The 17,775-nt window shown below is 35.9% G+C and overlaps 1 protein-coding gene across 1 annotated transcript in view; it reads left to right on the top strand.

The window, feature by feature from the left end:
* SPAG17 (sperm associated antigen 17) overlaps positions 1-17,775 on the top strand; it is a 222,063-nt gene that overhangs the window by 114,122 nt on the left and 90,166 nt on the right. The window contains 7 exon segments of the mRNA XM_036865025.1: positions 1,804-2,012; positions 3,554-3,645; positions 12,090-12,329; positions 13,847-13,958; positions 16,097-16,252; positions 17,600-17,632; positions 17,635-17,712. Coding sequence (XP_036720920.1) covers positions 1,804-2,012; positions 3,554-3,645; positions 12,090-12,329; positions 13,847-13,958; positions 16,097-16,252; positions 17,600-17,632; positions 17,635-17,712 — 920 coding nt within the window.

The following is a 17,775-nucleotide window of genomic DNA, read 5'->3' as shown; positions in this document are numbered from 1 at the left end:
ATTCTAGGAGACAGATCCAGAAAAATATTGCTGCAATTTATATCAAAGAGTGTTCTTCCTATGTTTTCCTCTAAGAGTTTTATAGTGTCTGACCTTACATTTAGGTCTTTAATCCATTTTGAGTTTATTTTTGTGTATGGTGTTAGGGAGTGTTCTAATTTCATCTTTTTACATGTAGCTGTCCAGTTTTCCCAGCACCACTTATTGAAGAGACTATCTTTTCTCCATTGTTTTGTATATTCTTGCCTCCTTTGCCATAGATTAATTGCCCATAAGTGTGTGGGTTTATTTCTGGGCTTTCTATCCTGTTCCATTGGTCTATATTCTGCCAGTGCCATACTGTTTTGATGACTGTAGTTTTGTAGTATAGTCTGAAGTCAGGGAGCCTGATTCCTCCAGCTCCATTCTTCTTTTTCAAGATTGCTTTGGCTATTCAGGGTCTTTTGTATTTCCATACAAATTTTAAAAATTTTGTTCTAGTTCTGTGAAAAATGCCATTGGGCATTTGATAGGGGTTGCATTGGATCTATAGATAGCCTTGGTTAGTATGGTCATTTTAACCATATTGGTTCTTCCAATCCAAGAACACAGTATATCTTTCCATCTGTTTGTGTCCTCTTCAATTTCTTTCATCAGTGTCTTATAGTTTTTGGAGTATAGGTTTTTTGCCTCCTTAGGTAGGTTTATTCCTAGGTATTTTATTCTTTTTTGATGCAATGGTAAGTGGGATTGTTTACTTAATTTCTCTTTCTGCTATTTTGTTTTTAGTGTATAGAAATGCAACAGATTTCTGTGTATTAATTTTGTATCCTGCAACTTTACCAAATTAACTGATGAGGTCTAGTAGTTTTCTGGTAGTATCTTTAGGATTTTCTATGTATAGTACCATGTCATTTGCAAACAGTGACAGTTTTACTACTTCTTTTCCAATTTGCATTTCTTTTCTTTAAAAGAGATCAAGAATTAAAGAAAATAATGAAGCAACTTGAGTATAGAATTCACCTAGTTTTATTTTTTCAGAACTTTTTTCCTCACTTTCATACAATTTGACATTAACTAATCTTTATTGTCAAGCCTAAATATTTCAACATTTTTCCCTAGCAACAACTTTCTTTGGATATTCATATATTGTAAGTGTACATAACATTTAGTTAAAATAATTACAATAATCAGTATAAATAGAATAAATGGATTTGGGAGCAAATATTACTGAATCCTGGTAAGCAATAAGATGCTGATGTTACATAAATGCACAAGCAGCTTAGGGTGTAGTATTAGGATGTGGGTATTCAAGGGCCAGTAAGTTTTATAGCAAGAGTGCAGTGTTTCAGCTAATCCAGTGAGTCACTTAGCTGTCAGTCAATTAAGATAGTACCTATTGTGCTATAAAATTGCCCGAAAAGAGATTTTGCCATATAACTCTCCAATTAATAACATTGAGAATGACTGTTTCTCCAAACCGTCATCAACTCTTGGTATTATCAAGCATTTTAATCTTTGGTTTGGATGGAAATATCTAATTTTTAATTTTATACATCTTTAATCATGAAGGAAGCTGAAAACTTTTCAAATGTTTATTGGATATTTATATATGACATATATATAAATATACAAAATATATTTGTACAAAATATATTTGTACAAAATATATTCTAGGATATATTGCTATTACATTTGTTACATGGGCAATTTAGAATCAGTTCATTTTTTAAAAGTTATTTGCACAATCAGTATCTTAAGCACTTGTTTACTTTAACTAATATTAACTCAATTGTCACCTGCTGTTCTTTGCTTTTTTTTTAGGAATTATTTGGAACTTGTTGCAAAATCCATTCAAGATTGGATCATAAAAGAAGAAGCTGTATATCAGGAAGCTAAAATGGCTGAGGAAATCAGTAGGACCAAGAATGAGCTGGAAATAAAATCTTCTGCTGGTACCAAAATTTCTTCTACTAGCAAAATTTATTCTATTAAAAAATCTAAAAATAAGTACCAGTTGAACTTATACATAAGTCCAAAGACATTCTATTTATTAATTTAATCAGACAGTGAACATTTCAGGATTAAAAAGAGTTGTCCACAAAATTTCTGTGACTCTTCACTTTCCCTAAAAAATAGAATAGCTGCATTCTAAATATGATGAGAATATTTGTTGTATATTGATTGATACTTGTCTTATATTGACCACACTTCCTGCAGATCTGAAGATTCAATCTATTCAGAGCCAGTGTGATGCTGAGAAATGCCAAGTGTCTTTATTTTGCTGGGGTTGATAGGTTGCCTATCTAAGTTTTGTTGGCATACATGAGTTAGATTCAGAGTCAGTATGTCTCCATAAGAATCATTATGGCTTCCAAAGTGAGATTAAAACAAGACCTTCCTTAGAAGAATAAACAGAAGAGTCCCAAGACTAACTGGGAGTTAGAATTTAAAAATGAAGGAAAAACGGATTATTGGGGGCCTGTGACATGGACTCAACAGGATGTTGGATCAATAGATATTTTCATTTTTGTTGTTGTCAATTTTCATGGCTTTGATGCTGTCAGTCAGAGAGAAGAGGGTGAGAAAAAGAGGAAGGATACTTGATAAATAAGTGAAATGTCGAGGTAATTCATCTGGAAAATAAAGATATTTCACTGGGTTCATACAAAGGAAATTAACTCTGTGTGAATAATACTCATTGTTTCTGATAACCAAGTTGAGAGTGATTTCCTATAAAGAAGCAAAACTATATAATTTCCAAAGTTTTTGCAACCTCTGTAAACTACCAAAGGAATTTGTGCTTGGTTGATTCTAAAATAAAACTTGGAAAACCAAGTCAAAGATGAAGCATTCACCTTTCACCAAAATGGTTACATAATCCATCCATCAACTCAGCCTTCCTCCTGATGGGGGTGCAGCAGGACAGTACTAGGTAATTGGAATACTCGATGGGACTATCTAAAAAGACAGGTAGGGCTGCCCTCTCACAATCGTGTCCAGGCCATACTTTACTGTTAGTAACAAAAATTGTGGGTTGACTGCCTTTTCTTTATTCTGCTTCTGAGCAGAACCAAAAGCTTAATAATTATCTGGGTGTCTATGGGCCAAATTCAGAAAATGGTTTATTTGGAATTGGGATTGGAATACACCTGGTAGGTATTGCATTCAGTTTGAGGCCTCTCAAGTCAGGACAGATGTAAATCTTCACAACAGAATAACTATAATGGCAAGAGGAGGGCTTCAGTATAGAAAGAAAAGTTAAATTTGTCCTGTGTGGTCTTAAGGGGTTAAATTAGGATTAATTAGGTTAAAACTCTAGTGAGAGAGAGTCCAGTTCACTAAGATCTTGAAAATCTCAACACTTTGAGAATGGAATGTACTGCCTCCACAGATGGTGAGTTGTTCATCCCTAAAAGAGCTCAGTTCCACTTCAGATGTCCGCTCTAGAGATGGCAAAAAAAGAATTCAGAGATGAGTGAATGGGGATCCCCTACAAGCCAGATGCTTGGTCCTTCTATGAAACCTTATTTTAGAGAGTTTTACTAAGAAGTTTAATTTTCTCTGGTTATAGGTAACAAAGGAATGAGCAAAACAGAGATATCAGATCAAGAAAAAGAAAAAGAGAAGGAAAAGATTCCTTTTATTTTAGAAGGCTCTCTGAAGGTAATCCAAGGAAAGACAAATGACACTGACAAATCACAAGTTCAAAGTTATTTTGTGCTAGTTTGTGTGGTATAATAGGAAATAATCTTTTGCTAAACTTGAAATGACAGTCTCTCCACCAAGCTGTCTCCTCCACCAGATGATAAGCCTTTAGGAAATTGTGCCAAATCCAGGGCAGTGCCTTGTTCATAGTTGGTAAACTGTCTGCATCTGCTGCAGGGAGTTGTTTTTGTTGCATTTTTATTGGAATTTTAATAACAAAAGTAATACATGCTTTTATAAGAACTCACACTTAACCTGGCTGTCCTAAGACCCTGAAGTCAGAAATATTAATGATTCGCATGTTCTATGCTCATACAAGCATGCATGCACAAATATAAAGAGAGTATTCATGTTGGTTTTGGTTTAGGTTGGTATGTTTCTTTTTAACTCTGCTACATGCTTTTTTTCTCTTGGCAACACATCATGAATATCACTTCCGAACAATATCTAGAGATCTAACTTATTTTCACAGCATTATATTAGTCTATGATTTGGTTGTACCTTAATTTATTAAACAATTTCCTCAGTAATAAATACCATTTTTTCTATTTATACAGAAATATTTAACTTTTATGTAGTCAAATCAATCATCTTTGGCCAAAATTTAAAAGACACAATGCCAGATTTTGTCAAGGATGTGAAGTAAAGCAAATTCTCATACACTGCTGATTGAAGTATAAGTTGGTACTTCTACTTTGGAAAATTGGACATAGCTACTAAAGTTAAGCATATGATTTCTCTTTAACCAAATAGTTTCACTCCTATATATATACCTAATATACTTATGCATGCATGTGTTCACCAAGACACATGGACACAGTTTTTCTTGCAGCATTATTTTTAATTCTCCCAAACTGGAAACAATTCAAAGATTCATCAGTAGAATGCCTAGAATGGTTCATGTGATGAAATATTATGCAGCTCTGGAAATAAATGACATATAGCTACACACAGAAATATGGATGAATCTCACACACAACATGTTAAGCAAAAGAAGAGAAAGTTAAAAGACTATATACCTTATGTAGGATTTCGTTTACATAAGTTTTTAAATAGGCAAAGCTAAACTAATGTATTAAAAATTAGGATGATGTTTGCCTTTGGGGCAGTACAAGTGGGTGGTAATTGAGGAGAAGCGTGAGGAGGGCTTCTGGGGACCTGGAGATCGTCTATTTCTTAACCTGGTGGTAGTTTTACAGGAGCACTTACTTGGTGGTAATTCATTCAGCTGTTCACTTAGGATTTGTGCTCTTTTTGTATGTATGTTACAGCTTGTCAAAAAAAGGGTTTTAAAAATCGGTCATTTTTTTTTTTATGGTTTTAGGGCTTCTGTGTTTTTGGTTCCATCAGGTTGATTCCACCTTGAGTTTGTATGTTAATTTTCCTGCACTCTCTTAGAATATTTTCATAGACATTCTTTTTATATTCAGAGATCTAATCTGTCTAAAATACATGTTTTGTAGCATAATGTAAGGGTCTTGATCTAATCTATCTGAAATACATGTTTTGTAGCATAATGTAAGGGTCTTTTTCTCTGCCCAGATGGACTGTCGTTTTACTAGTACCATTTAATTAAATGTAATATTAATCCCCACCCCTTAAACAAATTGTAATGTTGGTATGTCACATATTAGGTACCCATTTATTTTTTTAATCCATTTTTAAAGATCCCTATAAAATGATAAGAGATATTCTGAACTCTTCTGAACACTATAGTGTCTACTGAGTGTTCGTGTCCTTCAAAATTCATGTGTTGAAAACCTAATCCCAATGTGATGGTATTTTAAACCATTTTTGAACGCTGTATTCTGTTTCAGTCACCCACTTAATTATTCTTATACGAGTACCATACTATTTTAATCACAGTAGCTTTGTTGTAAGCTTATAGATTGGGCAGGCAGGAGCTGATTTCCCCACCTCCATCAGTATGCAGTAACCCTCAAAACAGCATTGGTTAAGATTGGTGAGCCTCCCTGACTTCTTGGTATTAATGGTAAAGATAATTACATGGCAAATCTTTAAGTTTATTATTATTTGCTGCTTAATCTTATTAAATTTTTAAAGTGTCTGTTGGTATTGAAACTAATATCTATTGGGGTTTTTTCCCCTTTATTTAGGAGATATATTGAATTATGGAGATTGATTTAATAATATGAATAACCTTTGTACTTCTAAAACAAACTTCTCTTCAGCATTTCCTAAAGTTTAGTCCTTATCCCACAAAACCACATATGCCATAATTGCCTAGGTATCTCTGGGGGGAGGAGAGACTTAAAATATACATGTTTTCACTCCATCCTAACAATACAAGGAATTATTAAAATTCTATCTATTATTTGGAATAGAACCTAGGAATTTTAATTTTTAGTAAGCCCCTGGGTCCATCTTTATGTACATTATTGATTAAAAATTATAGCACCATTTTTTTCATGGAATGTTATTATTTTAATAATATTTTAATTAATAATTTAATATTTAATTAATAATTATTTTAATAAACAACTGGCTTTGTTCTGATAGTATTTTATCTAGAATTTTTGTGTCTATGATGAATGAAATGATAGGCTTTTGTGTTGTTCTTAACAAGCATTACTATTAAGGTTATGTTGGCTTCCTTTTTTTTGGTGGGGGGGCGCTGCACCTCACAGTATGTGGAACTTTCCCTGAACAGGGATCGAACCCACGCCTCCTGTAGTGGAAGCGTGGAATCTTAACCACCAGACCACCAGGGAGACACCATGTATTGGCTCTTTTTTTTAATTTAAGTATAGTTGATGTACAGTATTATATAAGCTACAGGTGTTCAATATAGTGATTCACAATTTTATAAAGACAGCAATGACTACTACAAAGGCAGCACCTAATCAAAAGATTGTGAAGCCTGTGAAGGTTTCTGCACCCCGAGTTGGTGGAAAGCACTAAGTTGGCAGATGAGATTTTCAAATAAAGATCTGACTGTAACTAAAAAAAAAAAATCACTACATTTATAGTTGTTACAAAATATTGGCTATATTCCCTGTGTTGTACAATAGATCCATGTAGTTTATTTTATACATAATACTTTGTACCTCTTAATCTCCTTCCCCTATATTGCCCCTCCCCCTCCCTCTCCCCACTGGTAACTACTAATCTGTTCTCTATATCTGTGAGTCTAGTCTGTTTCTTTTTGTTATATTCACTAGTTTTTTTGTATTTTTTAGATTCTACATGTAAGTGATATCATACAGTATTTGTCTTTCTCTGACTTATTTCACGTAGCGTAATACCCTCCAAGTCTATCCATGTTGTTGCAAATGGCAAAATTTCATTCTTTTTACGGCTGAGTAGTATTCCATTGTATATATATATATCACATCTACTTTAGCTGTTCATCTGTTGAGGGACACTTAGGTTGCTTCCATATCTTGGCTATTTTAAATAATGCTGCTATGAAATTGGGGTGCATGTTGGCTTTTAAAATGAATTAAGGAAGTGCAGCAAGGTTACTCTATGCAAGATTAACATAGAAAAAAATCACTGGAGTTCCTATTCACCAGCAATAACCGATTAGAAAATGTAACATAAAATCAATATCATTCACAAGAGCAACAAAAACTATAAGGTGCCAAGAAAAATAAATTAATAAAAGATTTTTCTTTATGGAGAAAATTACAACATATTATTGAAGGACAATAAACACCTGAATAAGTGGGAAAATATACCATGGTCATGGATGAAAAGACACAGTTTAGGATGTGAAATATACTCATATACCTTTAAAAGTATATACTCATACTTTCTTTTGTTTTTTTTTAGAATTATTTATTTATTTATTTATTTATTTTTGGTTGCGTTGGGTCTTCGTTGCGGCCTGCGGGCTGTCTCTAGTTGCGGCGAGCAGGGGCTACTCTTCTTTGCGGTGTGTGGGCTTGTCGTTGCAGAGCAGGGCTCTAGGCACGCAGGCTTTAGCAGTTGCGGCACATGGGCTCGGTAGTTGTGGCTCACTGGCTCTAGAGCACAGGCTCAGTAGTTGTGGCACATGGGCTTATTTGCTCCACTGCATGTGGGATCTTCCCAGACTACGGATCGAACCCGTGTCCCCTGCATTGGTAGGTGGATTCTTAACCACTGCACCACCAGGGAAGTCCCGTGGGGTTGTTTTTAAATTGGTACGTTTTTCATATCTGTGCCAGGCTGACCTCTTCTAGATCCTGAGTTAGGTCAGCGGGTTTGGGTTTTGTTAGTTACATTGGTTGATTTTGTTTTCTGCTGTGTTTGGTGCACACACTTAACAGCCATCCACTTCTGCTCAGAGCTAAAAGGGTATTCAGCTTTTCTGATATAATCCTGTTGAAGTCCATCAAGACCCATCTTCATTGCAAGAGCAATTAAGGCTCCTTCCATTGGTTTCCCCATTAGAGTGTTGTTTCTAATTACAGCATCATTGCACACACAGCCCGCCTCAAAAATTCTGCTAACAGATGGGTTATAGAATCCATGAACAACATCACCATCAACAATCACTTCCCCAAATGGACTGTAGCCAACTCCAGTAACCTCAGCATGCAGGCCATCTGAAGTAAATATGTGGGTAACGGTCATTTCATTCTTTGTCAGGGTTCTAGTTTTATCTGAACAAATCATGTTACAGCAGCCCAGAGTTTCAACAATAGGTAGTTTTTTCACAATGGCCCTTTTGTTCACCATTCTCATAACACCAAGGGCTAGAGTCACTGTGACCACAATGGGAAATAGAAATATATTCCTATCAAAATTTCAGCAGTTTTTTTATGAACCTTGGAAAGCTGATTCTAAAATTAATAAAGAAAAACAAAGGGATAGGAGCTGTCTTTCAGATAGTATTTTACTGGCAAATTCTATCTCTTTATTTTTACCTTTCTGTGGCTTTATAATTTAAGTGTGTCTCTTGTAAACAGGGATTATAAACTAGATTTTTTTAAAAAATTATACTGATGATTTTTCTTTTAGCAGAAGACTTGAATCCATTTATATCTATTCTAATAAACTATATATTAAGACATATAGATTATTTTCGATTTTCAATCTGATTTCTATTTTCCTACCTTTTCTGTGATCCTTTTTTCTTTCTTCTTGTTTTCTTTTGTATGTTTTTTTTCTTTTTTACTTGCAATCAATTTGATGATAGGGAACACTAATTTTAACTCTAAGTAAAATGCTATCCTCCCTCACCCGAAGAATTCTATTTTTCGTATTAGTAGACTGTATTATGGGGAAAAATTGTACTCAGTGAGTTGTCAATAAAATATTTTCGGAAATTACTTTTCTTGCTTGTTACATAAATACCTACACAATATCCTTGATATTGTCTTTTGACCCAAAAAGCCTAAAATATTTACTATCTGGCCCTTAATAGGAAAAGTTTATAATGTATACACTTTATTTGTATTCTACTAGTGGTTGCTCTAGATTTTCAACTTATATATATAATTTAATGAAGTCTCAATAAAATATCTTTTTTACAGAACAATACAAGGAATTATTAAAATTGCTTCCTCTCTCCCAACCTGTGTTTGTTTTATCTTGATTTTTTTTGTTCCCACAAATTAGACATTATTATTGTCATTGCTTTATACAGTCAATGCTATTGAGATTTAGCCCCATGCTTACCATTTGTTTTGTTGAGCATTTCTTCTCACATCTTCTATTTTGGGAGTATTTCCTTTAGAACTTCCTTTAGTGGGGGTTTGTTGCTAATGGACCTCAGTTTTACATGTCTGAAAAATGGTTTTACTTTACCCTTATTCATTAAACATAGTTTTAATTTATAAAATTCTTGGTTGACTTTTTTGTATCCTGTTATACTCTCAAGATTTTGTTCCACATTTTTGTACCTGATGTTGTAGTTGTTAATATTGGGTTGGCCAAAATTTTGTTCAGGTTTTTCCATAAGTTGCTATGGAACAGACTTTTTGGCCAACCCAATAAATTGATTGTCGATCTAACTTGTCATTCTTTTTTAGACAGTTCATCTTTTCTCTCTAGATGCTTTGAAAACGTGCAGTGGTGTGCTGGTAAATGTTTAGCATTAGCTCTCTAAGAAAAAAAATTCTGTATAGATAGATAGTTTATTCTAAATTTTACTGATATATGGTATGTATAGCACACAATTTACAAATAATAAAATATGTAATACTCTTTATTGTAAATTCCATTTAGCCAGTTGATTCTCACAGAATTGCTTTCATTGATTTTTACTAAGCTCTTACATCTTTAGCCAGCCTATAGTTGCAATTGACAAACAAGTGTAATTCCACAATGAATGCTGATTGATATTTTCATTTACATGAACAAGTAAGACAAAAGTGAACAACAGAGGGATATGTCTTGCTTATTCACCAATGACATTAGCAACTGCTTTGCTGAATCAGGTAATAGTTTTTAAATACTGGAAGAATATTTCCTCAATTTTTTTTTGTGCTACTTACAGTGTAACATCTCAAAACACAACACACTGCATTATTAACATCTTCTCCATCATTTTTTAAAGTCTATATAATCAACGAGTAGTCAATAAATCCCTGATTTGTAGCATTTGCTGATCTCTGTAGTGTAAATACTCCCATCATGGCTGACTTCAAGCTACTGATAAGATGTCACTGTATGCGGAGTTGGAAACAATATGCAGTAGCACACTGTTATAGTTCTACCATACAGATACAATTTACATAGATAACCCCAAGGGCATAGATCAGGGCTCCCCAACCCCCGGGCCGCGGACCACTACTGGTCCGCGGCCTGTTAGGAACTGGGCCGCACAGCAGGAGGTGAGCTGTGGGCGGGCAAGCGAGGGAAGCTTCATTTGCTGCTCCCTTTCACTCCCCATCACTCATATTAATGCCTGAACTGTCACTCGTGTTACCGCCTGAACCACCCCCGACCCAGCCCTGTCCATGGAAAAATTGTCTTCCACGAAACCGGTCCCTGGTGCCAAAAAGGTTGGGGACCGCTGGCATAAATCATAGTTCAATGTAACAAAATAGTTAGGAAAGTGGTAAGTTTTGAGTATTTATTGCCTTTGTTTTTAATGGTATTTTATTGTGCATTTGTATCATTTGATTTTAATAATGGATGTGGTTAAAACTGGCTCGCAAAATTCCTGAAAATTTAACAGTAAACTCTTCCAAGTCAATATGACCCAGGTCCAGCACACCACTATCATTTCCTGGGTTTGATTCACTGGCCTTCCTAAATCTTAGGATTAGTGTCTTTCATCAGCTCTGGAAATGTCTCATCCATTATCTATTCAAATACTGCCTTTTCAAAAATCCTATTCCATTTCCAATAGGGCCTTCAAACTCACTGATTTTTGATACTCTCTTGTTTTTACTGATACTTTTGATGCCTCCTTTTCTTTCTTTAAGCATATTAAAATACTTATTTTATATTCTCTGTTTGATAATTCCAATATCTGCAGTCTTTGCAAGTATAATTTCAGAGCTTGTTTCTTCAGGTTATTGATTTTGACTTAGTTCCTCACATTTTGTGATTTTCCTTTGTGAACTCACATTTTGCCCACAATCTTTTCAGAATACTTTTAAGGTGATGTACATTTTGGCCACAAATCTATGTGAGGACAGGCTTGTGGTTAAGAGTTCTCAGGGCCAATTTCCTCCTGCCCTCTCTGCTCCTACTTTAACTCAGGGCCAGGGAAGCTGGCTAGATTTCATGATTTTATTCTATGGGGCAAGATTTTTTTCTACTTCACTCAGTGAAGGTGTCATTTTAAAAAAATACCCATGCTATTCACAGGTCTCTGATCTCCTGGGTTCTGGCTCTAGTCCCTATAACTCCCAAAACCCAAGTTCTTGGCTTCCAGAGATGGGCAGATAGCCCTGGGAAACTGCTATTTTCAGTGCTTCCTTCCCTCATTGAATTAGTGCTTTCTCATATTTTTTACTTTGCTGCCAGCACTGCTATGCATTACAATGATGATTTGATATTTTATCCATCATTTCTGAAATATTTTATGCCAGGAATGTTTCTTTGGACATCTAGTCTACCATACTGCTGATTAACCATGTTTAGAACCTAAACTGGGGATTGGATTCTTGTGGAAAATTATAAGAGCCAGGGAGACCAGCTAAGAGGCTGATGCAATAGTTCAGGTTAAAGATAAAAAGACCTGAAGTAAAGAAAATTTCAACAGAGGGTGAGAGAAAAAGCTGCAGTGAAGAGAGATCTCTGAAGAGCATTGGCAGTGTTTAGCATACAGAAGTTGGGTGAGAGAAAGAGTCAAGGATGACACCACAATTTCTAGCTCAGTATTTTGATCCATCAGAGATACAGTGTATAAAAATCATATTAAATATTCTCCAAAGTGAACCTGAATAGGATCAGATTTGTTTCAAAATCCTATTAATTTTTTTTAAATGTGTTTACAGGCATGGAAAGATGAACAAGATAGGTTAGCTGAAGAAGAATGCTTAAAGGAAGAAAAAAAAGCAGAAAAGAAGAGTAAGGAATCTGGTAAAAAGAAAGGCAAGGAAAAACTAGAGAAAGAAGATAGTAGGAATTTCAAGAGAAAAGATTTTTTAAAGGAGAAATTGAAAGAAGAGCAAATAAAGATCCCGGAAATAACAGAGGATCCCCTCCAGGAACCAGAACCTGAGATAGTTTACTCGGTAAAATCAATTTTCTAAAAAGCTCCTTTGGGTCATTCCTAATTGTTTGGGGAAGAACACAGCTTCTGTGGAAACATAAGGTTTTCAGTCTTCACTGCCACCACAGAGGGCTTGGGGTTTCTTCTAGTATAGAAGATCTCAGACCTGCAGTCCACCCTGTGATACCTAGGACCTTCTTCGCAGCCGATCACCAAGACAGGAACACCCTTAGGCCAGTTTTTCTTGAGTGCCATGAAACCAGGTTTCTAGGGGTGGTAAAGATGGAAATTTGACACAAAAGTATTCACTTAGGTGTATGTAAATAAGCAACTGTGATAGGTCAACACGTTATCAAACCAAACTTGGGTCCACTTGCCTGCACACAGTAACGCCAATCTACTGACACCGGGTTGTGGGGAATGAGAGTGCAGCGTTTATCACAGGGCACCAAGCAAGGAGTCCTGGGTAGCTAGTGCTCAAAACAACCAACTTCCCGATGGGTTTCAGGAAAGCATTTTTAAAGGCCAGGTGAGGGAGGGAAGTCGCAGGGTATGTGACCATCTCCTGAAGAATTCTCTGATTGGTTGATGGTGAGGTAACAGGGCAGTGTCACAGGGGTTAACATTATCAATCCTTAGGCACCAGTAGGTCTGGGGGCTATGGTGCTCATGGTCATCAAGTACAATAGTTCATTTCTTCCATTTGGTGCTGGTTTTAGTATCTGTAAGGCAACTCAGGAAATGTGCCTCAAATACTATTATCTAGGTACTTCAGAGGAGCTAAAGCAGAGGATATGGGGGAGGGGTCTGTCCCAGGAAGGCCCCATAGGGTCCTGCTCAGTTACAATAGTGGACAAAGAGGTTGGCTTTTTCTGTCTCAGATGATGGGACTTGCTGAGTACATTGGGTTATCTCTCTGTATGTACCCACGTTTCTTGCCTGTATGCTTTTGTGAAACCTTCCCTTTGCCAGTCTCTCCCTCAAGCCATTTTATGAGAAAAACCTAATCAGGAAAAGATGGGAAAAAAAGTAACAGCCCTTGTCATTTCTAGTTACTACTCTGAGCCAGTTGTTCTCAAGCTTTAGCATGCATCAGTATCACTTGGAGCTCTATAAGCAACACTTAGTAAAAAAAAAAAAAAAAAAGAAGTCTTTAACATATGACCTTCTAAAATATAAAGTATCAATACTCCTCAGTATATTAGCTCTCTTTAAACAGAAAATTAACAGCCAATGAAAGAGAAATTGATAACTTTTCACACTGCCTTGGCAATAGTCCAATGATTTGATTTGCACTGGGTTATGAGGATGCTCCAATGAACAGAGTTTAAAATCATGGACCTCCTTTAATTCTACGTGTCATTATAACACTACAGGAGGTGCCAAAGATAAGATGGACACTGGCCTCTGAGTCTACAAAGTGACAGACAAATCATTTAGCAGAAATTAGGCTTATGGCAGCTTTAACTGGCTCACATGGATGACCTAATTTTTGTCAATTGCCATTCCACACTCAAAGCATGATGTTTTCTTTTCTAGTTTCGTGGATACAACATGGGAGAAACACCAGTCCAAATCTCAGGAACAAATTATTATCTGTATCCTTCCGATGGAGGGCAGATTGAAGTAGAAAAGACAACATTTGAAAAAGGTACATTTTGAAAGCAGCTGGTTAATGGTTTGGAAGATATTAAACTATTTCAGATAATCCTGGGGCCTTGTACTCCTGAGTATGATAGGTGAGAGTAGTAATGTGCCCCCAGTGATTCATTTATGCACAATGTTCCCCACTTTCAGACTTCACACTCTTCTGTTATAATAGCCTCTGCAAGGCACAGGCCAGCCGTGAGGTTACCTGGGCACACCAAGACAAACATTCCAGTTGTTAAAATATTTCCATAGGATTGGAAAATAGTATAATAGTAACTGCAATAAGCAAATCGTTACTTAATAATGTTAATTACAACACATAGTGTTATCTCAGAAACTAAGCACATACTGTGAATTTAGAGCAAATTCCTGATTTGGTTTCTGGAGCACAGAGTTTGGGGGCCTGCTGCCGATATCCAGTTATTTTTGCTATAAAGAAATTGCCTCTGGATTCAGAAGTCAGTAAGTGGGAGGGAGGTCTTGGACATGAGCTGAGGAGGACCTAGTCTGGAAAAAGGAAATGCTTCATTCTCACCAGGGGAAGAGCAGATCTGGGCTCTGGGGACCTTATTGGAGACATCTTGTAGAGCTTCTCTTTTCACTGTGCTTTAAAGATTTCTTAGGATGGGTTTGAGAACCTGGGTTTTATTTGACAGCTTATTGTCTAGTAGGGAGCTGTGGTCTCTGAGAGCTGGGAAGAGTCAGTGGGGAGGTGGTGTGAGCAGGATCCTGTTTAATGTCCACAAGATTATGCAACCCAACAGGGGACGCCAGGGCTCCTCCCACCCACACTCTGCCTGTGACACCAGCCCACCCCTTCTCACTCCCTACCCTTCCTCCAGCCCTCTCTTAATTTTCCTTCCTTCCTCCCTTTCTCCCTTCCTCCCTCCCTTTCTCCCTTCCTCCCTTCTTCCCTTCTTCCCTCCCTTCCTTCCTTCCTATCATTAAATGACTATCAATTTAATGAGGAAATCATTACAAGAGTGAGAATGCTATTCCCTATGTGGAATCATGGCTCAAGCATCATTAGATAGTAACTGCCACATCAAACAAAAGATCCTACCAATGATTTTTAAAATAAAAAGGCCTACAAATTATTCAAATTATTTAAAGAATGGTTTGTGGTACAACTCATATCAAATGCCAGACTGTTGTATTATATAAGGTTTGTTTATTTAAAACATGAAAGGGGGAACTTCCCTGGCGGTCCAGTGGTGAGGACTCCACCCTTCCACTGCAGGGGGCGGGGCTTCGATCCCTGGTCAGGGAACTGAGATCCGACAGGCCACTTGGTGCAGCCAAAAATTAAAAATAAAAATAAAGACATTTAAAACATGAAAGGGATTTTTATTAATAGATAGGTGTACATATTTATTTATATTACCATATTTTTAAATATTTAATATTTTGAATATCAACCCTGGGTGTAGGGTACAAATAGTAGTAATTAAAAATAGAACTCAGAATCACAGAACTGAGAAAAGCACTGGACTCAAGTTTTAAAACGCTATGTTCTATTTTCAGTAACCATTCTTTACTCTTATCAATATTTGCAAATGCATATAATATATATGTTTCAGATGGTTCATAGTAAGTATATTTTTATCTTAATTCTATCAACTTTGAGATATGATCATTCAACGAATGTTGAAAAGAAAAGGCTGGATTTAAAAAAAAAAAGAAAAAAGCTGGAAGAGGAGACAAAGAATGAGTCAGAACACTAGCAGAAAATGTGTTGTTTGGGAAACTCTTATATGTTCCTACTAACAATAATAACTACTGTAACTAACATTTATGCAACTCTTTATCAATTACAAAATCCTTTCACATTAACCATCATGTGTGATTGATCATAAAGTTGAGTATAGGTATACCTTAGCCAATTTACTCTCCCTTCTGTAATTTGGTTTTAGGTATGAGCAGAAAGTCTGCAAACATCTCCCTGATCCACCTGCTGTTTCTTCCTGGAATTCCACCATCACTTTATTCTTTTAGGTATCTTTTTATAAAAGTGGTGACATCCCTAGGTATTTCTAGTCCCTGACTTAAATGCTATGCTGCATTATTTAACGGTCTTATCACAGAGCTTAATTGGGGCATCAAAATCAGCCCATTTTCTATCCTATGATTCTTCTGCAGGCCCAACTTTTATCAAAGTGAAAGTGAAAAAGGACAAGCACAATTTTTTAATTCATTTAAGAGACCCTAAGAAAATTGTGAAAAAGGAGGAAAAAGCGGATTATCCTTTAGAAGATGAGAAAGAAGAAAGAGAAGGAGAGCAACATTTTGAAAAAGGTAAGCAGCTGCATCTTTGTGGCAGTGGGTATCAGTTCTTCTGCCATAGGTCAAACCTATCCACCTAACAGAAACACATGCATCCCTGGCAGGTAGCATGTGTAATTCTTACAGATGATAACTGAAGTGTTTTGCCATCTTGTTTATATACACTTTCCTTAATGTAAAAGGGATATACATCGTATACATAGCCCATCTATAGTGGGCTGCTTACTTGGTTTTGCCTCCTCTGGGAACCCAGCTCTTGATTCCAGCTGACATGCAGAGTCTATCTCGCCTGGCTACCTTTTTGTAGCAACATAGAGTTTGCAATGTCCTTTCTGGCCTGAATTTTGTTTTATGCACTGTACCAAGTGCAATCTCTAGGACTCAGGTCCTCATTAATTGATTCCTACTGAAGGTTTGGCCTCTCTGCAATATTGACTGTGAATGATAGGGTTTCTATCTATGCTCTATCACTTAGATCTCCATGTAGTATCAATTTTCTTAAACTGCAAGAACAATAAAAAAATCCTAAATTTGGCCATGAGCATCTCTACCTGCTTGTAGATGAGAGTTCCAAGTGGATGTCCATTGATCATACACCATGAAACTTCCTGATAACACCATTTAACATGTCCCGGCAATACCAGCTGGAAAAATTAATTGCTTCTTGCCCAGTGTAGGTTATACCTGCAAATGGAGATGAATTAATTAATAAAATGCTTTTGGACTCAAGTTATAATAAGTAATAAGATCAGTAACTAAATCTTGCTAATAAATTTAGTTATAGTCACAGTGTTTTCTACGTTCAAGGTAAGAATACAATGTTTGACAAGTTTGAATGTACCCAAGAACTTAAAAACAGAAATTTAAAAATTACTTTTCTTTGTTTTATCTGATATAAAAATATATGGTTTAGTATAAAAATTAGGAAATATAGGAATACTTTAAAAAGACGACAGTTGCTCATAATTCTACCACCCCAGCAGTAACCACTATTCACAGTATATTTCTTTCACTTTCTCATGATGATCAGTTTCCTATTCATTAAATATTTTTAAAAATAATATTATAATAACTGTATGGTGCATAATCTATAAAAATATCAAACCACTATGCTGTGTACCTGAAACTAATGTAATATTGTAAGTCAATTATACTTTGATTAAAAAAAAAAGATATCTAAAGATTAAAAAAACAAGACTTTTAATGATTCATAATAATTAATTGGTATATGTACATATCATAATTTACTTAATCATATCAATGCTTTTACATCTTTGGGTGATTTCCACTTCACACTGAGTTTGCTTACATTTCTTTTTGATAAAAACAAAAATGTCCTTGATTTGATTTATCTTTTAGAAGAATCAATGCAGAGAAATAAAGCTGTCAGCAAGTTGGATCTTTTTATGCCACCTTGGAAAATGGAATCTGCCCTCTCAATAAGTTACTATGGATCGAGGGAATGGCGCCAGGTGAATTAAACACAACAGAAAGGATAAGTGTCCGTGACCAAGGGCAGCTGCCCACCCTCCATC

This window comes from Balaenoptera musculus, chromosome 1 (genome assembly GCF_009873245.2).
Source record: "Balaenoptera musculus isolate JJ_BM4_2016_0621 chromosome 1, mBalMus1.pri.v3, whole genome shotgun sequence".
Taxonomy (NCBI): Eukaryota; Metazoa; Chordata; class Mammalia; order Artiodactyla; family Balaenopteridae; genus Balaenoptera; species Balaenoptera musculus.
Note: the sequence above shows the minus strand (reverse complement) of the source record. Positions and strands in the feature narration are given on the sequence as shown.